Source organism: Mytilus edulis, chromosome 9 (genome assembly GCF_963676685.1).
Source record: "Mytilus edulis chromosome 9, xbMytEdul2.2, whole genome shotgun sequence".
Taxonomy (NCBI): Eukaryota; Metazoa; Mollusca; class Bivalvia; order Mytilida; family Mytilidae; genus Mytilus; species Mytilus edulis.
The window spans coordinates 9,075,207-9,097,768 of record NC_092352.1 but is presented as its reverse complement, the minus strand read 5'-3'; the positions used below and the strand labels follow the sequence as shown (position 1 = coordinate 9,097,768).

Genomic DNA, 22,562 nt, shown 5'->3' with positions numbered 1-22,562 from the left:
TTGCGCCTGTTCCAAGTCAGGAGCCTCTAGCCTTTGTTAGTCTGGTATAAATTTAAATTTAGTTTCTTGTATATAATTCGGAGTTTAGTATGACGTCCATTATCACTGAACTAGTATGCATATTTGTTTAGGGGCCAGCTGAAAGACTCCGGGTTCGGGAGTTTCTCGCTACATTGAAGACCCATTGGTGGCCTTCGGCTGCTGTCTGCTCTATGGTCGGGTTGTTGTCGCTTTGACACATTCCCCATTTCCATTCTCAATTTTATGTATAAAAATCTGGCAAGAGTTTTTTTCCGAGAGTTTAGATTTACATACTGTCTTTTAACGTTAAAACTGTCAGACGACATTTTTTTTAAATGAAGACGGACTCCATTAAATGACAAGTAATGTTTAACAAATTTTCAGTTTTGATTATTTTGAAAACTTCAACAGAAAAATGAACAGAAATTTGGAACAGCAAAATTGGATGAAGAATAGAAGATCAACACACAAGTCAAATACTTAGAAGCCAAAATCCTTAGTCAACTGAGTTACTCATGATAGTACTTATTGTCATTACATGACGATTTTCCAAATTGTTGATGTTTTAACCAATTATCCTTAAAAACAAGAGAAAAGTTCAATAGAAAAAAATATCAGCAGGTAATAATCTACAGTTAGCTATATAGGGTAACATGGTCGAAAGAATCAGTCAATTCTTATTGATGATTTTCACCCTTTTTCTTAGTGATTTTGTCTGTTACTTTGGAGACTTTAGGTAATAGATAAATACCAAATTATCACAAAAAATGGGCAACAGGACAAGATCTACCACAAAAATGACAGAAATTGTCAGTCAACACCTTGTAGAAGTTATTGAACTTTATGATTTACTTCATATTTGTTTGTGCATTAAAATAAAGGTAGAAATAACCAGTAAAAACTATTATAGATCAAATACTTTCCGGAGTTCTACTATTGCCATTTAAAGGTGATTTTAACCTAATTTTGCATTTTTAGAGAAAAACAAAATTACAAGATTATGAACAAATAATTACATTAGATGTGTTTCGCTATAAAACGTTATTCTGATTGGCTAACTGCACTTCACGTGTTATTCCTTAAACAATTGCATTGCTCATTTAAACTCATCGTTCATGATGACATGAGGTCCCTCAATAAAGTGCACAAGTGAATTAAATAAAAAATTGATAAAATTCGTGTTTTCACGATCCTAGCTAACAAAATGTAAATATAGGTATTGAATACTTCTTTTTGTAACTTCATAGGGTTGTAAAAGCGTTGACCGTGCGCACATTTTTAAAATGAAGCGCTTCCGCGTTTCATACAAAATATACTTCAGTCAACGCTTTTACACCCCAATGAAGTGACAAAAAGAAGCATTCAATTCTTAAATATTCACAGCAAACATGATCAGTGAGACAAGATCTACACGTAATTTACAGAAAACTTAATCGAAAGTATCAGTAGATTCCTTACAAGATATATTGCTCTAATATGACGACTGTTACCCCTTTCTTGCGTTTTGAGCAGATGGTGAAATACATTTTCAACAGTAAAATATACAAGTTGTAGAATAATACAGCTAGTATATAACCAGGTTTTACCACCCATTTCTTCGGAAAATGCCTGTTTTAAGTCAGGAATATGGCAGTTGTATTTAAATTGGTCTGTTGATGGAATTTTTGTCAGTTTTTTTTATTTCCATGACATTGGGTGAGTGATATAGCTTCATTGTTAAAGTTTATATCTTAAGCCTATACATAATTCAATATTGGATTTTATCTATTAGCAGCTGGTATCGAACTCTTGTTCTCTCATTTATTGCACAAAAAGTAAAAGAAGATTTCTGCATGAAACTACAGTTTGAATGAAAATTACAATATAAAAAAAAGAGACGTGGTATGATTGGCAATGAGACAACTATCCATCAAATGAAGTGGATGTAAGCAGCTATAGACAACCATTCGACAATGATGTGGGCATGTAGGTTTAAAAAAACCGACATGAAAAATATGACACAATTAAATTGAGCAAACTAACGGCCTAATTTATAACAAAATGTTTTACGAAAAACACATATGATAGACATAAATAAACAACAACCACTGAACTACAGGGTATAGACATGGCACATAAAGAGTGTGGCAGTGTTAAACATTTTTGTGAGCGCTCAACCCTCCCCTAACTGGGGACAGTGGTGCAACAGTACTATGAAAATTGATTGAAGAACGCTTAACTCATTAGATGGACACACATAGATATACGTCTTACAAAAACAGAGAGAGGACGTGGACGGGATACATTCCAAAAACAAAAAGACACTAAGTAGAAATCTGAGAGTACTGTCAACAAGTTAGTAAGCAAGTTTTAGCTAGCTAGATAGGTATAATCCACCATTTTCTACATAAAACAATGCTAGTACCAATTCAGGAATGTGACAGTTGTTATCCATTCGTTTGATGTGTATGAGCTTATGATTTTGCCAATTGATTAAAGACTTTCCGTTTAGAATTTTCCTCAGAGTTCGGTATTTTTGTTATATAACTTTCTAGTTCAAAACTTATTTTTGTCATTAAGAATTTGATGTTTTTTTTTTTTTTTTATCAAAACATGTCAACAAATTGTAAAGTTCTTATAAATCAATTATAAAGCTAAACAAGCAAACAACAGGACAATTACTAAATAGAACATTTGTGGAATACAACTTTGACAACCATTGCCTGGATTTGTGGGGGTTGTTTTCATTGATGGCGTGCTTTGTTGTGTTGAAACTTCTTCTGAACTAGTTGCTGTTGAAATAGTTCCTGCAGATGTTGTGGTCTTTGTTGCATTTAGTATATTTGGAATTGTTTGCAGCCAGAAGTCGATTCTGTCTTTGTATAAGTTCTGTTGAGTTGTAACATTGACATCTAAGACAATATAAGATCTCGTTACTAGATCATACTGCTTCCATACAGGTAATCCATCGCCATTTGTATCCCTATAGAAACAAAATAAATAAATTAAAATATACAAACATTCAAATGATTTTAAAAACTACAAATCACGTCTTAATGAAGCTAGTTTGAAAATAATTATGCATATATACATTGTATCCCCACCAGAAAAAATGCATGTACACAGGCAAATTTCACTCACATCAATTTCACGTGAATTTAAATTCATGTGAATCTCACGTGAAATTCACATCAATTTCACCTCAAACGAGCTTATACGTGAAACTCACGTGAAAACAATTTTTGTGAGTTTCACGTGATTCTCATGTGAAACTCGTGTGAATTTCACATGAAAATCACGTAAAACTTTTTGTGTGAAATTCACATGAATTTTTAAAATAGAGAAATTCAAATAACATATAAATTTTCAAATTTAATTAAAATCATGAAAAATATCAAATTTTTTGTTATAAATTTCACGTGAAATTCATGTGAAAAATTTCACATCAGAATCATATGAATCTCAATTCACGTGAAATTCACATGAAAATTTTCACGTGAGTTTCATGTATAAGCTCGATTGAGGTGAATCTCACGTGAAATTTTTCATGTGAATTTCACGTGAGATTGATGTGAAATTCATGTCAGCAAATTTTGCCTGTGTATACTAACTGTAGACATGATTCTTTAGAATATATTGACACATTGTGTAGGACGAGCGTTATACATGTATCCTTTTTGAGGGATCCATGATAGGTAATTTGATGCAACCCCAATGTTCTTCCCTTGTCCATTTTCCTCTGAGTCAAATTGCTCCATCCAAAATCATAGTAGACCTTTCTTTTGGAATTTTCTGTTTGCATTAATTTTCAACAGTATCATATATGATTACTAAAACTCGAGAAACATGACTATTTTTATAAATTTTGTCTACTTCATATTTTCATTAAATAAGTATTACCCAAAGCATAATAAATTTTTTAAGACAAGTTTTATTTAAAAGTTTTTTCATGATGAAGTTAATACAATATTGTTATTATTTTGTCTTTTTAAATAATCCTCCAGTACAATTACGGTTTCATGTGTTGTGAAGTAATCTTTATTCTCTCTATAACACAGTGTGAAAATAAAGGTAGGAATATCAATCTTAGAAATTTAAGTCAAACTTTCTGTTTCCCCCTTACTGTTACTGGTTATATATAATGTATAAAAAAAATGCTTTACAAAATGAATATATAAAAACCTCTGGAAAAAGAAGCAGACACTATACATACCCTGTTTTAGCGAAGTTAGACCAATATTTTATCATAGTCACACTGTAATTTTTGTCATCTTCAGTAGCATTAGACAACGATTTAAATGGAAACAAGAACGGTATCTCTGATGCGTGACCTGGCCCTTTAAACCATGGAGCATATTGTTTAGTAGACAATGACCAGATCGAAGAACGTCTACTAATGTATTGGAAATGTTTGTGAGTGCTTTGAGCTGCGTGGATCTGAAGACTTTGCACTGCTGGACTATACATAAAAATGTCTCCATAATAGTTCACAGCATTCATACTTTGCTGTGGTAGTCCATTGACTTTATACTGATCACATATAGGTTTAATAATGTCAGTGTTATTCTGAAAGTAATCAGCTACCATTGTAGGTATTATATTTGTACACAAAAGTTCCGATGGGATGCCCCTTTTCAAATTGGTATAATTTCTTGTATGCATGGTACTTACTAGTAACGAACCTTCTGATTCACAGTTTCCTATAATTACATCTAATGATTTGTAAAACTCAAATGCGGGACCTTTTCCACTCATTATATTTTGTGGTGTGTCAATCAGAAAGTTATTATCAACAACGGGAGCAAACGCTATGTAAATATGTATATCAGGTGTCAAATAAAATTGTTTAGTAAGTGTAAGTAATGAATTTCTGATTTCATCGGCTGATTTATTTCGCAGGCAAGACATAGTATCATCTGTCAATTCATCAGAACAGTCCAAATCATTGGCAAGTGCTTTTGCAGATTGTCGAGGAATTGGTGATGTAGCCAATAACGTATTGCTAACACCACTTTGTGCAATAACTCTTTGAAATAGTCCTCTATTATTTGGACTAATGGCCTGTAAAGCCACACTGAATCCTCCGGCTGATTCCCCAAAGATAGTAACAGACATCGGATCTCCTCCGTATTGATCAATATTATCATGAACCCATTTAATAGCAAGCTTTTGATCCCACAGACCATAGTTTCCAGGTGCGACACTGTCAGATGTGCTAAAAAATCCTAATATATGTAAACGGTAATTAACTGTTACTACGACAACATCACCAAGCGCAGAGAGATAAGATGCATCAAAAAGCATCGCTTGTCCGTTCGAATAACCTCCACCGTGAATCCAAACCATAACGGACTTTTTATTTGAAGACGAAGCGTTAACGGGTGCGTATATATTTAACTGTAAACAATCTTCGGATTGATTTAAATTTGGGAGAAATTTAGCGTCTGACGGTGATGATAACTGAATACATGATGGTCCAAATCGTGTAGCATCCAGAGTTCCTGTCCATTTTCCGTGAGCAACAGGCTCCATAAATCTAAGCTGACCAACTGGAGGTTTAGCATAAGGTATATTTTTGTATATTCTCAGTTGGTAACTAGAATTTCCATCATTAACAGAAGACGAAACACCCTTTAGTTTACCTAGTCTGGTATTAACAGTTATCGTACTTTGACCCAGGACTGTCACTACTGCTAACGATAACACCAACAACACATGCATCATCTGAAAACAAACACAGGAGTTCTTTTAATTATTACAGGGCAAAAAAGGGAGGTAAATCGTTAAAAAATATAACTTTAGGGTTGTTACAAGCACCAAAGATACATATCTTCGTGTATAACCTTCATATTGATTACAATATGCTGCCAAATTACGCGGTAATCATCCATTTACTTTTTTGCTATATGTATGATTAGATTTAATAATTACGGTATACAATTATCAGTTTATAAGCTACAATAAATAAACATTTTACTCTAATTTGATATATACAACTCTGACATTTCTTTATTCAAAACCATGTTTGACCTTTATAGTAAATTATGACCAAAGTAAAGCTACCATTGTGTGGGTACGCTGATGGCTACAGGTACAACCAATCGATTGGCTAGTGCTTTGGTACTGACATTATTTAAGTGGCACTTTTTCATAAAAAAAAATATGATTTTGTGTATTTATTTATCATAAAGCTGTTGCTCTATTTATGCCTGTGTTATTCAATGTTCAAAAATATTTGTATAATTATGCTTCCAAGAACATGTTGGATTTACAAATATGAAGATGTGGTATGATTGCCAATGAGACCATTCTCCCCAAGAGATTAAGAGACATAAATTAACGACTATATGTCACGGCCTTCAACAATGTGCAAAGACAATGCCGCATAGAAATGACACATGTAAAACGTTCAAAACGAGAAAACTTACGGCCTAATTTTTGTTCAAAATAATAAACGAAAATCATTATGTTACACAGCATAAAACACATGAATTACATGCTTCTGATTTGGGAGTGCCATATTCACTCCCATGTCAAGTGCGCTTAAAATGGAGTATGCGTCACCGAAACAACAAACTAAGTGAACGACAAAATTTTCAAAAAGACACATAAAGAGAAACATGCCATTTTAACAGGAAACTTGTCGTTAGTCGCTCTATAATATTTGAATTTTGTTTATAATTGTTTGCTCGTGAATCAGGTCGTTTGTTTTCTTGTTTTCTTGTTTTACATGTTGTCATATCGGTGTTTTTTTTTAGCATAGTATACGGTTACTATTGCATGTCGTACGATGACCTAAGTTGCTTACATCCTCGGCTTTTGTCTTGGTTGATAATTGAGTCGAAGGCAATAATACTATATCTTTTTTGTAATTTTATACATGAGCAATCATAGATCAGCCATCAACATCACATTTTCCAGATGACAAAAAAAACGCTAAAATCTAATAATGCCACACAAAAGAGGGGCGAAGGATACAAGAGGAACGGTTAGCGTCATAGATCGAAAATAAACTGACAATGCCATGGCTAAAAAAGATAACGCCAAACAGACAAATACGCACACAAGACGCAACATAGAAGACTAAGGTAGCAATACACAGTTAAAAGTTAAGTTTTGCATTATGGCAATGGTGAATTTTTTTAAATATGAAAGTTTTTGTACAATAAAATTGATTTTTAGGTAATTTTAGGTAATTGAAGAATAATATAGCCTTCTTAGTGGGTTTATATGAACATTTAGATTGTTTTTTATCATGTTTTATAGGCCATTTATCTGTTTGACAGTCCGTATTTTCCTATCCGTACCACCCAAAGGTCCATAAATGATGTGATGTTTATCAACAAAGAATTTGCGCTCGAACTTTTCAATTCAATTTTATGGAAAAACGAGCAGAAATGCATGTGATTTTTTTGGGACCACTTGATAGATATACACCTATGGTTTCAGGAAAGGTATAACTGTAATTGATTGAAATTTTCCTTTGGACAAAATTTTTGAGACTTTTGTGACATGTTCACCCCCACTTTTTTGCAATATTTTATATCAAAGAAATGCAGATTGTTGCCATGGTTACACCCAAAAGGGATTATATTTACCATTATGACCATTAGAAATCAAATCTATGGAAGATTTTCTTTCTATAAATATATACTTGCATAACACAAATATTAAGCCTTATTTGTTAGAAAGGAGGGGAAAGAGGGTGTCAATTTTAAGGTTTCTTCCTAACTGTGTATTGCTACCTAAACAACATGCACCCCACAAGAAACTGGGGGGGGGGGGGGTCATCTCCAGATGGGTAAGATGATCCTGCTCCACATGTAGCACCCGTAAATTTGCTTGTGATACAACTGTTATTTGTGACAGGCATGGAAAAAATTATTCGGGGTAACCGTTAAATTAGTTGGTTTGAGATACCAGACCTCCTCCTTTCTCGAATAAGTATATACACAAATGTACATAAGAAATACGATAACAAACCTTTTTTTTTTTTTACAGGAAAAGCACTTAACATAAATATAATGCTATAACATTATAACATATCAAAAAACATAAAATGAATATATTTTTAATTTAATTTTTTATTGAAAGGGTTTATATTAAAAAAAATAAAATAAACTTACTTATTTTAACGATGTTACTCAAATATATGGGTGTATCAGTATGTATACAGTCGTTATAAGCAGTTGTGATGTTGATAATATTTATCAGTTAGAAGATAGTGAAAACACACAAGGTTTACTAAATAGGACATTGCGTAAAACAACACATCCAACCTATCAAGGAAGAAATGATATCAAAACAGCAGGCTCTACTAATCACATTTGTTTTCTTCAAAATTTAACACTTAAAAAAGGATACTGGGGAGTCCTGCATCCAGATTTTTTTTGTTATCTGCTTGATCAGAATACTTCTTTTCATCCAATTGGGGATCAGAATATTTCTTTTAGGAAAAAACTTAAACCCCCGTTGAAGTTAAATGGTCGATTACATACCGTTTTACTGCACAAATCGCGCATTTCTACATATATTGTCTCTTCATTGAGGCTAAAGATCAAAATATTCGAAAATTCAAGGGCTGACATAACCTCATGGGACCATGATATTTATTGCACTTGAAATAAAGTTCAACTTCTTTTAATCTTACTTTTACTGTGCGTATTGTGGTGTTTGTTAATGCACTTTAGATAGATGTATAAAAAGGGTGGGGGACGAGATCTTATAAAACATGTTTAACTCCGCCGTATCTTTGCTCCTGGTAAGGAACATCCAGCGTTTGTTAGTCCTGTGCTGTTTTTTGTAAATTTTGTTTCATTTGTATGTTCCGGAGATAATTTTGACGTATCGTTCGCTAAACTAGTATACATAAATATTTCAATGCTAGCTGAAGATCGCCTCTTGATGCACGATTTTTTTGCTTCGTTGAAGACCAATTGATTTCCTTGGGTTTTTTTCTGCTCTTTGGTGGGGTTACTGTCATTTTGACAAATTCCCGGTTTTCATTCTCTATTCCAATTCTTTTTAGATACACATTTTGATTTATTACCAATGAATTACCCTAGGTATAAGGCATTGTTTCCCAAACACTGCTTTTAACAATGCCCACACAAGTTTCCTCCACAACGTTTAACTCGCAAACATTTTTAAACACACCACAGTCTATTTGTGTTTATCCCAAGTCAGGAGACTAATTCAGTGGTTGTCTGTTGTTGCTGTATATTATATTGATGATCTTCGTCTATTGTTTTATACATATATCAGGCTGATGGTTTTCTCGTTTGAATTGTTTTACATTATAATGATGAGCCTATTATGGGTTACTATACGGTATGGACTTTGCTCATTGTTGAAGGCCTTACGGTGACCCATTACTATAATTGTTGTTGACTTCTACGTCTTATGGTCTCTAGTTGAATTATGTTTCATTGGCAATCATACTATTTATTTTAATTTGTATATCTAAAGATTTTCTTGTATATGCTTAATCGTTAAAGATCATTGTTGTAGGTTGCATTTCTGTAAATATTGACAATGCAATTATCCATAGGAACTCCTTTTACGGCTAAAACTGTACCACTTTTACTATGAAGTTTTGAAAAAAATCTTATCCTAGAATTGAAAGTTCATATGCACCACAATTTTTTTCAAAGGTCAAAATATAGGGCTGTGCGGCATATTTTCAACGTTTATATGCCCTGAATTTCTCAGAGTTTAAACTTACACTTATTTTCTTAACGACCCCTACCTCGAATGAAATGTTACCACAAATTTCAATGTAAACAATATGCACGTGTTTATTTACTGGTAACATTCCCAAGTTTTGTCTCTGCGATATGGAACACAGAGAGTATAGCTGGGAACCAGTATGTAAACAAAATCAATTTTCTATGAATATTCAATTACTCCCCAAAAGAGGCGTGTTTGAGAAACAGCTGTATTTACAAAGTGCAACCTGTAAACTTTCTGGTAAATTATTAAACCAGGGATTTCATTACCACAAATTACTGAAAAAGTAAGTTCTTCCATATATATAAAGATTTGGTTTTGAATTTAGATTGTACCGGTAGAAAAATTATTTCAAACGGGATAGAACATCTTCATTTTTACGGTAATGTTTGTTTACCGTGACCGAAAATTTAGAAACGATCCTGGTAAACGTATCGATCCTTTAAATAAACTTATAAATCAACACTGTAATTAGATCATTGAATATTGTTTTTGTAGGTATTAATGTTGTTTTTGTTATCAGTAAATTTAAAGCACACATTCATGGATCTACAATGGATGATTTCTTTTTTTTATTTTTTGTTAGTGGATTTGAACTAGTTGTCAGTAACTGCAAGTAATTTCATATCATTACTTAGTGCCTTTTTGCTGTTGGGATATATAAGTACACGTCCACGACAACTGTGTGGTTTTGTCGGATGTATTTCTCTTTGTATCCCTCTGATGAGTTAAGCCTTTTTTGACTGATTTTTATACTTCATTCTTATGTTGTACTGTAATATCACTGTCCCAAGTTAGGGGAGGGTTGGGATCCCACTAACATGTTTAACCCCGCCACATCCTGTATGTATGTGTCTGTCCTAAGTCAGGAGCCTGTAGATCAGTAGCTGTCGTTTGTTGATTTGTTATATATTTGTTTTTCGTTCATTTTTTATACATAAATTAGGCCGTTAGTTTTCACGTTTAGTTTGTTTCACATTTGTCATTTCGGGTCTTTCTATAGCTGACTATGCGGTATGGGCTTTGTTCATTGTTGAAGTCCGCACAGTGACCTTTAGTTGTTAATTTCTGTGTCATTTGGTCTCTTGTGGAGAGTTGTCTCATTGGCAATCATATTCTATCTTCTTTTTTTGTTTGTTTTTATATTTCATCAATTTTAGAAAACTACAACAAACTAAGACCAAAAAAAAAAAGAAGAAAAAACGTATTAGTCAGTCCATGGAATTTATTGGTTATGTTCATACATATTATTTTTTTCTGAATTCAATGAGATCATTTAAGTTCTATCATTTGATTATTTGATAGGAGGCTAAAGTTGCTGTTTATACTTTTTTTTCTTTCGACAATAATATATCGTGTTTAATTTTATTGTATTTGATTGGCCATTTTACCGACTACTTTATAGGATAGTTCAAATGGGGCTTTGACATTTCTCTGTATCAAAGGATGTAGACCAAGAATTTATTTCAATATCGACAAATTCGTTTTCCGTCATCTAAGGTCAACGGAACAGAGATCCGAAATTAATTGTTTATTGCTAATTTTGTTCTCGTTCTGAAACATGTGTATTAAATCCATATTGTCGATATGACTTGATTTTTTATTCCTGTTTACCATAAAGCAGAATATACAATGTACGTTACGTTTTAAGTGTGTAAAAGTCGGTATTAAACTAAGGAAGGTTTGTGCAAAATTGGTTGTTTTCTTTTTTGATAATATGTTTAATGTCCACGTATGAAAGCACATCATGAAATGAAAAAGCAAAACATGAACCTTATTCATTATGATTTAAATCAACGCAAATATAAAAAACAAAACAATCATAACAAAGCTAACTTGACAACATGGTGGGCCTCCATTATTGTCTAGTTTCTGCATTCTCAAAAGAGTCTTAATATCATTAAGCCAGAAGTCAACACGTGATTTGAACAAGTTACTCTTGATTTTCACATTCACATCAAGTTCAGCATATTGTTTATCATGGACATCATACTGTGGCCAGTGTGGTAATCCTGGTCCATTTACGTTCCTTAAATAATAAGAATATTATATAAAAAGTTAATTATAATCTACAAGCTTGAAATGATGACAATAGACAACTAATACGATATGGCATGTTTCCTGGTGTTTCCGTCCATATACAGTGTAGTTGTATCCGTTTCACAGATGACAGCGGGCATGTTCCTAAGACAGCGGGCATGTTCCTAATTAAGTAACTTCAATCCCATCCCCCTTTTCAGAATGTGACCTACCGAGGTAGACTCATTACTGGGTTTTTTCTTACATGAACAACATAACGGGTGCCACATGTGGTGCAGGATCTGCTCACCCTTCACGAGCACCTGAGATCACCCTAAGTTTTTGGTAGCCTTAAGGATTGTGTTGCTCAGTCTTTAGTTTTCGATGTTGTGTGTTGTGTGCTATTGTTTGTCTGTTTTTTTTGCTTATTTAGCCATGGCATTGTAAATTTAGTTTCGACTTGTGAGTTTGAATGTCCCTCATGTATATTTCGCTTTTCTTGCATTGTAGATTAAGGAGTTCTCAATCCAATCAAGTGCGATTTTGACACATGAAGTGTTTACTGGGTGACATTTTATTCGATAAACGCTTGAACTTGAATTTGACTTAAATTTTACTCTATTGAAAAGAATATATTATATATCATTATATTTGACAATACTGTGTTCTCAACTATACAACATATTTTTCATTTTTGTTGGTGTCTAATTTATATTTCGGTGTACATTTGTTTACATTGTCTAAGTCAGTTGTGTTATTTATTTATGATTTGGACTTTAAAAATTGAGAATGGAAAAGGGGAATGTGCCAAAGATACGTCAACCCAATCAGAGAGCAGAAAGCATGAATGTTTACTGAATTTAAGCTCCGGTGTCCCAATCAATATAACTTAATTTTGTCAAAGGAACTATACATACTAATAACTTTCATGAAACAGGGTGGTTTTGCTAGCAATTAAACCAGGTTAATCCCATCCTTTGTTTTCTCCAAAAATGCCTGTACCAAGTCAGGAATATAACAAATGCTTTCCAGTTGTTCCGTTGTTTGATAAAGTAACTTCCTCGATTGTGAGTTTACGGTCTTTTGCAAAGTAAGAAATACTTAATTTAACTTACCCTGTCTTTGCAAAGTTAGACCAGTATTTCACCAGTGTCATGCTGAAGGATTTATCGTCTTTACTGGGATTAGATATAAGATTAGGGAACAAGTAAAATAACTCGTCGCCATGTGCAGTGCCGTTGAACCACGGAGTACCAAGGGAATTATCAACCGACTGTCGTGTATTCAAGTAGAAGAAATGATGGGAGTCTCGGTTTGATGAGTGAATGTTAAGGTTCAACACGGATGGACTATAAAAGAAAACGTCACCGTAGAAGTTTACACTATTTCTGCTCTGTTGGAGTAAAGAACCATTACTTCTATATTCGTTACATATAAGAAGTGTCATGCTTGATATGTTGTTATAGTAATCTATGGACAAAGTAGGTATAATGTGATTACACAAATAGTTAGACGGAACTCCAGTGGTCACGTTAATATCTTTCCTGCCTTCTAAAATAAGAATCAGCGAGGACCCTTCAGAATCACTATTTCCTATTAAAATATCTAGAGATCTATAAAAATCAAGAACTGGTCCTGGATTTTCTAAAATATTCTGTGGCTTGTCTACAAGAAAGTTATTATCAACCACTGGAGCAAACGGAATTCCAATATGAACCTTTTCCAATTGATGTGTTTTGTTTGATATCATCTCACAAGCTTCATGAATATCTTTTGCCGACTTACTTCGTAAACATTTCATTGTGTCGATGGTCAAATTTGATGAACAATTCACCAGTCTTGCTAGTTCTTTAGCATATGTACGCGGAAATGGCTTTGTCGAAAAAATACTGTTACCAACACCACTTTGCAATATTACGCGTTGGAAAAGTCCTTTGTTTTTGACGTTGAAAGCCTGAAGACCCACGCTAAGTCCGCCTGCAGATTGGCCAAATAAAGTGATTGATTTGGTATCCCCACCAAAATCTTCAATATTATTGTTAACCCATTCGATTGCCATCTTTTGATCCCAAAGTCCATAATTTCCAGGTGCAATATCATCGTTTGTGCTGAAAAATCCAAATGCTTCTAGCCTATAGTTGATAGTAACAACAATGACGTCACCGACAGCCGATATATATGAAGCATTATAAAGCATTCCCTGACCGGTCTGGTATCCTCCACCATGTATCCAGATCATAACACTCTTCTTGTTTGCTGTGGACGAATTTGTTGGACAGTAAATGTTCAGAAGTAAACAATCTTCTGATTGATTCAAATTTGGCAGCCATTTGTCAACAAAAGCATTATTTGTCTGAATACACGAAGGTCCAAATTGCGTTGCATCTAATGTACCTTTCCATTGACCATATGGAACAGGCCTTCGGAATCTGTATTGACCAGTAGGAGGTTTTGCATAAGGTATATTCTTGAATATTTTATAATGATAAGAAGTATTGTGGATTGTCAAAACTGACTGAACTCCTTTGATGTCCCCTAGTTTTGTCGACAATTTGAAGTTTGTGTCCGAATATACAGTGGTGCAATTTAAAAACAGCAACGAAAGTAAAGTGACTGAAAAGGAATGATTTCTCTTTAACACTTAAGCAGAACTCAATACAGTCTTACAGTAAATGATATGTACAAAGATACGAACTATAACTTATAAAAAGTCAATAATATTAAACATTACCCGAATTTGTCATTTTCTGTATCAAGAAAAAAATTGTAATGTCAATTTATAAAATGTAATGTTGATAAAGATTAAATCACCATGTTGACTGCTGTACCTCTATTTTTCACAATTTACCTATTATGTATGTTTGTTTTAATCACACATCGTTGTCAATATAATAAAACCAGATGTAATCCCCTATTTTTTACATAAGAAAATATCGGTACCATATACGACAAGCCCTGCGTTTTTATTCTTGTTTTAAGCAGTAAAAGATATCCATACCATGGTTCAGGTATTTACGAGTTATGGAGTGTTTCCAGTAATGCAATAAGTTTCATATGGTAAGACTACTTATCTATATAGCATTGAAAGCATTGTTGTGGCTGCCGATTTACTTATGAAGTTCACTCATTTTCTTTTCGCATGACCTAATTTCTTTGTGAAGCTTTTTTATGTTCAAAAATGTTGATGATGTAGTTGTCTTAAATATAGGTTCGCATTGCTATTTTTTCAAAAGATAATAAGATCAAATAAGTACTTCTATGTAAACAAAATATAGTAATCTCATATAATCTTGGCTGACGCCACTCAGATATGAGAAGACTTTATCTTATACTTATGCTACGTTCACTCGTAATTCGAATTTGATTCGCTTTAAATAATTCGAATTAGTTTAATTCGCATTCGAAACGTTTTACGTCCGACCGTAAATTCTAGTTCGAATTGCCATGCGCGTCAAATTTGCTTTACTGTCCGAACGACGTTTTCTTTTAATTCGTAGTAACAAAAACGCATTTTTAATTCGAATTGGATAATTCGAATTAGCCAATTCGAATCAATTCGAATTAAAAAAGGGAGAGTGTGTGAACGCGATTAGCGATTTAGATTCGCATTCGATTTGAATTCAATTCGAATTAAATGTACGTGTGAACGAGGAATTATATTCAAATAGTCTGATTAACTGACGACATATCGGAATAAGATATAATGTATAAACTACATAAATGTATCCAATCTTCAAAATAACATTGTAACTTAGATCTGAGGGATACAGTGGTATTTGTTGATTAATTAAAGCCTTTATTTATGATTGAGATGGATGTTGTTTATTTAAAGAAAAGTTATCTACAGAAACATCTACATTTAGACAAAGATAATAATAGAAATTGAAAACGGACCTCCAATTCACTATAGGCATTTTCAAAATATTTTAAAAATCGTTCAAATTTCAATAAGAAAGCAATAAGATAAAATATATCTTTACTAAAAACAACTCGATTTTAAAGGTCAGCGTTTACAAATTGTTTTGAATTGTACAATTGATGTTAAGAAAAAAAGTTAAATCTGTATTGCCTTCGACGTTGCTTTACTATTAGTTGTGTCGTCTTTTTCATAAGAAGCGTTACTTTGCTGTTGTTATCGCGTCATCAGTTTTACCACTGAAGGAATGTTGATTATATACGCCGCACACAGATTTGAAAAGACACATACTTTTTTTATAAATCAAACAACCAAATCTTGCATATATAGTACTTACCGAAATGCTGCATGATTGAATTCAATCCATAAAAGTCACTGACACTTATTTGTCTTTTGAGCATGTAACTGCTATCATATATTTACATTTTATCAGGACACTTCCATAGTTAAGATAACGAGGAAAAAATAAACATCTACCTTTACCTAGTAGTATAAAGTTGATCATAGAAAGTGTTCTAATTCATATTCCAGTAGATATATGAATTTTGAGTTCTGTTGTTTTATTGTCTGAAGTATGAATATCCTTTTCTTTACATGTTCTTCAATATATTGTGTATTGAGAATCCGCAGCTTAAAAGATGCACTTTACTTGACAAATGTATGCATTAGCACCGAAATTATCAAACATAGATGCCAACTCATCAAATAAAATAATTTAACCACATAATGTTTCAAGCTGGCAGTTTGCAATTTTAGCTTTTCTTTCTCGGAATGTAAGAACTAATAATTTGATATGAGCGTCACTTTTTGACAAATATTTTACCCTGAACGATAGCGAGGGGTAAAATATCGGCATAAAGGGACAATCCGTGGTAAAATCACGATATATTCAAGCCCCATGAATTATTTCGATTCTAATAGGACAAGTACGGCAATTGTTTTGGATCGAAGCGCTCTAGGTGAAAGCATTTTTTGCCTTTCCCGTAAATAAACGCACTTTTAAATTGACGTAAAATAACGGAGCAAACTGAATAATTGATGATGCTTAAACTATTTACAATAACATATTTAGATAAGATTGGTTGAATCTAAATGATTATTGTTCTTATATGTCTCATATGTATACAAAAATGGCTAATATAACATGTTTTAGCATCATTTGTTTACGTTTCCTTGTTGTGATGATTTTCGGTTTTACAAGCGTGTATTTTCCTGTAAAATGCTTATATGCTGACGTCATTGTTCTATCATTCATTAAAACACATATGACGTGGGAGTGCAATCGGAAGAGCCCTAACATTTATATATATTTTACCACGGGTGTGTACTCAAAGCGTTTGAAGGACGTCATGTTAGAACTCAGATTTTAATTCCATTTCATATCGAATTACAATGCGCCTCAAATTCGCTTTAAATACTGTCCAAACGACGTTAACTTTTTTAAAATTCGTATTCACAAATGCGTATTTCTAATGTGAATTAGATAATTCGGAATTAGCCTATTCGAATTAATTCGAATTAAAAAAGAAGAGTGTGTGAACGCGATTTGCGAATTCGCTTCGCATTCGATTCGTATTCAATTCGAATTAAGTGTCCGTGTGAACGAGGCAAGAATAAAAGAAAACATGTTCACTTGTAATAGTCATAAGAGCATCACAACAAGTTCGAAACTGACGACAGGTGCAAATAATATTATAGTTATTGGTCAAATTTGATACAATATTTTCATTTTTTTTCTCACTTTTTATTTGCTATTTTCTTTTACGCCAATACTTAGGACAGTGGTAAGGACATCCTTCCTAGGATAATTCTTAGATAGCTTCGAAGTGCATACTGAGACATATCGAAAGTTGGTCCTAACTTTATCCTATTTTCTGTCCTAAGAAATTCTTGGACCGATTTTCGGACAGTTTCGATAAACAGGCCCCTGGTTTCGAATTCTTAGATCTTTTAAACAGTAGTCTAATCTAGAATTGCAATTTTGGGATTCTATTCCAAATTGTGATATTGTGACCGAGTGTTGATTTTCAAGGTGTTTGATGCATGCACATTATGAGATGCCTACCGTGTCGACTCACTCGGTCTTACTCAAGTTAATGCGAATCCTTCTGGTTATTTGACTTCTAACTAAGTTTATGAAATTTTAACATTTGTAAACCTATGTTGCCTTAGTAGTTACATTTAAATCCTCTATATTATCTATACCTTTTCTGTAATATGATAAATATATATTTTGATAAATTCGAAAGAAAGTTATTCATAAAACGAAACGTCACTTAAAGAGTGCGAAATATAATAGAGATACCAAGAGTGCAATCGACAATCATTTCAAATCATAACAGATGTTATTGTTAAAGACTTTATAGTTTGCATTTTTTTTAGAAGAGCAACAATTGACGCCAATAAATTAAAACCTCATCAACGATATCAGGGGACTGTTTTTCGAAAGTATCATACGATATGTCACAAGATTTATCTTACTAGGACATATTTAATTATCATCTTATGACTATCATATGATATGTCATAGGATGTAAATCAAAACTGTCGTTAGAGAGTCATAGCTATGATGCTCTTATGACTGTCAAAAGTAAACACTATTTTCTATTATTTTATAAAATGATTAAAAAATGATAAATTTAAATATAGAAATGAAAAGTATGAACATAATTATCAATTATTACTATTCTACGGAAGCGTATTAGAGCCACACAACTTTTTTTAAACATTTCTCCCTATGTTTGTGTTTTGCGTTATATCGCAAACCTTTTGCATTATAACTCAAATAGTTATAAAAGGTACCAGGATTATAATTTAGTACGCCAGGCGCGCGTTTCGTCTACATAAGACTCATCAGTGACGCTCATATCAAAATATTCATAAAGCCAAACAAGTACAAAGATGAGGAGCATTGAGGATCTAAAATTCCAAAAAGTTGTACCAAATACGGCTAAGGTCATCTATGCCTGGGATATAAACATCCTTGGTTTTTCGAAAAATTCAATGTTTTGTAAACAGGAAATTTGTTTTTCAGTGGTTGTCATATTTGTTTTTCGTTTTTGTATATTTTTAATTTCTTGTGTACAATTTGGAGTTTAGTATGGGGTTCATTATCACTGAACCAGTATATATTTGTTTAGGGGCTTGCTGAAGGACGCCTCCGGGTGCGAGAATTTCTCGTTGCATTGAAGACCTGTTGGTGACCTTCTGCTGTTGTCTGCTCTATGGTCGGGTTGTTGTCTCTTTGGCACATTCCCCATTTCCATTCTCAATATTATTTTTATTATACAATTGGTTTTCCTGTTTGAAATATTTGCACTAGCCATTTTGAGGCTTTATACATTATGACTTGGATGGAGATTTGTCTCATTGGCAATAACCCTACATCTTCTTATTTCTATAAGCGTAGACTCAGAGATGTACTGTAACATATTAATGGTTGTTACTATTTATCTTCCACGTAAATCCACTCACATCGTAACATAATCTATATTGCCGGGTTCAAATCTAATCAGAATGAAAAATCTCAAGCTGATGATTATTCCGTTACGCGTATTCGGATAATATCGTTGTTAAGTTTCATCTTATAACTGGTGCATTAAAATTGGTTTTAATTTGAGGCAGGCTTTTCCATTTTCGATTCTATTGCATCATTCGCACATGGATATCAGCAAGTCAAAATGACTGTTTTTCTTCTTATTTACGACAACTAAACTGGATTTTTTTTAATAAATAAATCATGATATCCAACGAAACAGAAATGTTTGGTTTAAGAATTATAATGATTGATAACTTTTTGTGGTGGTTATTTGAGAAATAATTCATGTACGCAGTAGATTTTTTTGAAGCTTTTATCTTAAGGGGTAAAATAGAACAGCAATACACACGTCATTTTCATTCGTCCTTGACCCTGTGGAAAGTTTCAACAAATATATGGCTTGCACGAATTACTTCTTAATTGCATCTCGTAAAGGAAATCTAGGCGATTACTTGTAAACTTGAGGGAGTTGGAACCTTACTTTATGTTTTAAATCAATAAAAGAAAACTAAGAATAAAGCGACTGAAATTATCAGCAAAATTTTATTCAACTGTAAATGACATTAATATCTGCAAATAAAAATACTTTCTGATTTTTCAATTTTGCACTTTCAGGAAAGTACATTAGCCGATTCATTTAGAATGAAATTGTCTGTAGAGGCGGATGATATTTTAAATTCAGTTATTTTGAAATAATATTAATTGAGTCATCCAAAAATCCACTCTGTCTTGGTATAAGTTGTTCTTCGTTGTAACATTAACATCTAGTAAGGCATATTGTTTTGTAATCAAGTTGTATATCGGCCATCTTGGTAGACCAGCAGAATTAACGTCTCTAAAATGAAAGATAAAGTAAAGTATTAAAAGTAGAAAATACTCTCAAATCATTTACCATCGAGCTATAGAATTTTCAAAAAGTTTTTTCTGCTTCTTTTAAGCAATAGTATGAGGCGGATGTCCATGCACACGACAACTGCTCATCGAAAGTTATGGATGCATAGAACATTGAACTATTTGGAGACAGAATAAGATATTAGGATTTGTCTCCTATCTTTGTATTTTAATACTTCTCTTCATACATGTTTCCCAAAGCTTAGACTTCTAGAGAAACTACGAATTTTTTTTTACACAGATGGTACTCATTCAGTTCTTCCCTCGCCGCGATATAGCCTTGTTGTGCTGATGCAGCGAAAAACTATCACTAATCAATCAATCAATCAATTAATCAATTAATCAATCAATTAATCAATCAATAGATTCTTCCTTTCATTCATAATTTAGATTATTACATTATAGAGCTAAAAATGCTTACCCTGTTTTTGCAAAATTACTCCAATATTTCATTAAAATATTTGAAAATCGAGTATTGTCATCGTCTTCTATGTTATTCGATCTTTGTCCCAGTGGAAACAAGAACGATAACTCTGCTGAATGACCAGCTTCTTTAAACCATGGATACGAATCTTGTTGTGGAGAAAATATAGATCTTCTTTTATTTAAAAACTGAAACTGTTTTGAATTGTAGTTTCTAAAAGCGTGTGAATTTAGACTTTGAACTGTTGGCATGTACATCGTATTGTCTCCGTAAAAGTTCACTACATTTTGGCCTTGTTCTTGTATGGTGCCTCTACTATAATACTTCATACATATAGATAATGCTAATGCAAGGTTACCCCCAAAGTAATCTTCAACGAAGGGTGAAACAATATGCTTACATAAATAGTCTGATGATATTCCGTCTTTCATGTTGAAAGGTAAATACTTTTGAAAGGGCTTCAAATAATCTAGAATAAACGAGCCTTCTGATTCATCATTTCCTACAATTATATCTAACGATTTATAAAGGTCGAATTCAGGCGAATTCCGATTTTTTATAATATTTACTGGTGAATCTTTTAGAAATTGACCATCAACGACAGGCGCATAATTGAGGTCAAGGTGAATATCCATGGAATTATTTTTTAGCTTTAAAATACTACCGTTAGAAGAGTGTTCAAGATAAACTTGATAGATATGTTTTGTTGATTTGCTTTTTAAACATTCAACCGTTTCATTTGTTAATGAAGAATCACAGTTTAGACTGAGAGCTATTTTTTGCGTAAGTAAACGAGATTTAGAAGAAGTTGCTAAAATAGAATCAGCGGTGCCACTTTGAGCTATTACGCGTTGAAATAAATCCTTGTTTCCAGAATGAATAGCTTGTAGCATGACACTAAATGCTCCAGCTGATTGACCAAAAATTGTGATCGATTTCGAATTCCCGCCAAAACTTTCTATATTGTCCTTCACCCATTGAATTGCCAATTTTTGGTCCCATAATCCGTAATTTCCAGCAATTAATGCATCGTTTGCGCTTAAAAATCCAAAAATGTTAAGTCTATAGTTCAAAGTGACTACTATGACATCACCTATGGCACTTAGATATGAACCATCATAGAGCATCCCTTGTCCGGACTCATATCCTCCACCATGTATCCATATCATTACTGACTTCTTATTCGATCTAGATGTATCACTTGGAATGTAAATATTCAGGAATAAACAATCTTCTGATTGGTTTACATTAGGTAAGAAAGCGGCCATTTCCGGATATGAATATTGCACACACGAAGGACCGAATTCAGTTGCATCAAGAAATTCATCCCATGGCCCAAACTTGAGTGGTTTTTCAAAACGAAGATTCCCAATGGGAGGTTTTGCAAATGGTATTTTTCTGAACTCACTGTAGTTGTGCTGGATGCCTTGCATTGTTAATGTGTTCGATAAACCTTTGATCTTGCCTAGTTTTGTTTGCAGTGTCAGGCCAAGAGTATAATCACAACAGGTAAAAAATATAGCCAGCAGGAGCACTGGACAGGTAAAGGCCATCTGAAAAATAATAATTCTATTAAGTCATATAAGGTATCATATTTTATTACAAAGACACTCTTTAAGCCATAAATATTTGATTTCCGTTCCTAGTCCAAACTACTAGTTCTTCTCAAGTGGATACTTTTCACTAGCATCGACAGAAAGTGAAGCCAAATGAAGAAGGTTCAGAACCATAACTAGCCTTTCCGTTTTCTATAGAATAAAATACATGTTATGTAACATTAACAAAGGAAATTTTGACAAAACTCAATTCGAAATATTTATAAGAGAAGCAGTAGCTGAAACCAAATTATCTCAATGGGATTCTACTCTTTTTGAGGTTTTATCTAGTACCAAGGAAGTATTTGACATCTTCAATTTACTACGGTCACTCTCAATGCTTATTTAACAGCCGATCATAGCAAGTAATACACTTCCAAAATGCCGCAATCTGTAAAATATTAGTTTGTCTTTTATTAAAAAAAACTTCTTTCAAAAGCAGTTCTACGT

At 33.1% G+C, this 22,562-nt stretch overlaps 3 protein-coding genes across 3 annotated transcripts; all 3 read right to left on the bottom strand.

Annotated features, from left to right (window-relative positions):
- Positions 1 to 1,801: 1,801 nt before the first annotated feature.
- On the bottom strand, positions 1,802 to 8,180 carry LOC139487576 (fatty acyl-CoA hydrolase precursor, medium chain-like). The gene is made up of 3 exons (XM_071272464.1): positions 8,127 to 8,180; positions 4,214 to 5,724; positions 1,802 to 2,983 (listed from the first exon to the last, which is right to left on the bottom strand). Exons 2-3 carry the CDS (start codon positions 5,722 to 5,724, stop codon positions 2,647 to 2,649), a joined length of 1,848 nt encoding a protein of 615 aa, XP_071128565.1. The 5' UTR covers positions 8,127 to 8,180; the 3' UTR covers positions 1,802 to 2,646.
- A 2,775-nt stretch (positions 8,181 to 10,955) lies between these two features.
- On the bottom strand, positions 10,956 to 16,219 carry LOC139487575 (carboxylesterase 5A-like). The gene is made up of 3 exons (XM_071272462.1): positions 16,002 to 16,219; positions 12,864 to 14,361; positions 10,956 to 11,758 (listed from the first exon to the last, which is right to left on the bottom strand). Exons 1-3 carry the CDS (start codon positions 16,063 to 16,065, stop codon positions 11,518 to 11,520), a joined length of 1,803 nt encoding a protein of 600 aa, XP_071128563.1. The 5' UTR covers positions 16,066 to 16,219; the 3' UTR covers positions 10,956 to 11,517.
- A 3,498-nt stretch (positions 16,220 to 19,717) lies between these two features.
- Positions 19,718 to 22,097, bottom strand: LOC139490258 (carboxylesterase 5A-like). The gene is made up of 2 exons (XM_071277111.1): positions 20,515 to 22,097; positions 19,718 to 20,037 (listed from the first exon to the last, which is right to left on the bottom strand). The coding sequence occupies exons 1-2, from the start codon at positions 22,068 to 22,070 to the stop codon at positions 19,881 to 19,883; spliced, it is 1,713 nt and encodes a 570-aa protein (XP_071133212.1). The 5' UTR covers positions 22,071 to 22,097; the 3' UTR covers positions 19,718 to 19,880.
- Positions 22,098 to 22,562: the final 465 nt, after the last annotated feature.

Excerpts from the sequence above, each read along its gene's own strand:
- LOC139487576 (XM_071272464.1), bottom strand. The coding sequence starts at position 5,724 with ATGATGCATGTGTTGTTGGTGTTATCGTTAGCAGTAGTGACAGTCCTG. Across the intron at positions 2,984-4,213 it reads TCTAACTTCGCTAAAACAGG|GGATACAAATGGCGATGGAT; the intron begins GTATGTATAGTG and ends TTGTTTCTATAG.
- LOC139487575 (XM_071272462.1), bottom strand. The coding sequence starts at position 16,065 with ATGCTCAAAAGACAAATAAGTGTCAGTGACTTTTATGGATTGAATTCA. Across the intron at positions 14,362-16,001 it reads TTCAATCATGCAGCATTTCG|TCACTTTACTTTCGTTGCTG; the intron begins GTAAGTACTATA and ends ATTCCTTTTCAG. Across the intron at positions 11,759-12,863 it reads TCTAACTTTGCAAAGACAGG|GAACGTAAATGGACCAGGAT; the intron begins GTAAGTTAAATT and ends TTATTATTTAAG.
- LOC139490258 (XM_071277111.1), bottom strand. The coding sequence starts at position 22,070 with ATGGCCTTTACCTGTCCAGTGCTCCTGCTGGCTATATTTTTTACCTGT. Across the intron at positions 20,038-20,514 it reads AGTAATTTTGCAAAAACAGG|AGACGTTAATTCTGCTGGTC; the intron begins GTAAGCATTTTT and ends CTTTCATTTTAG.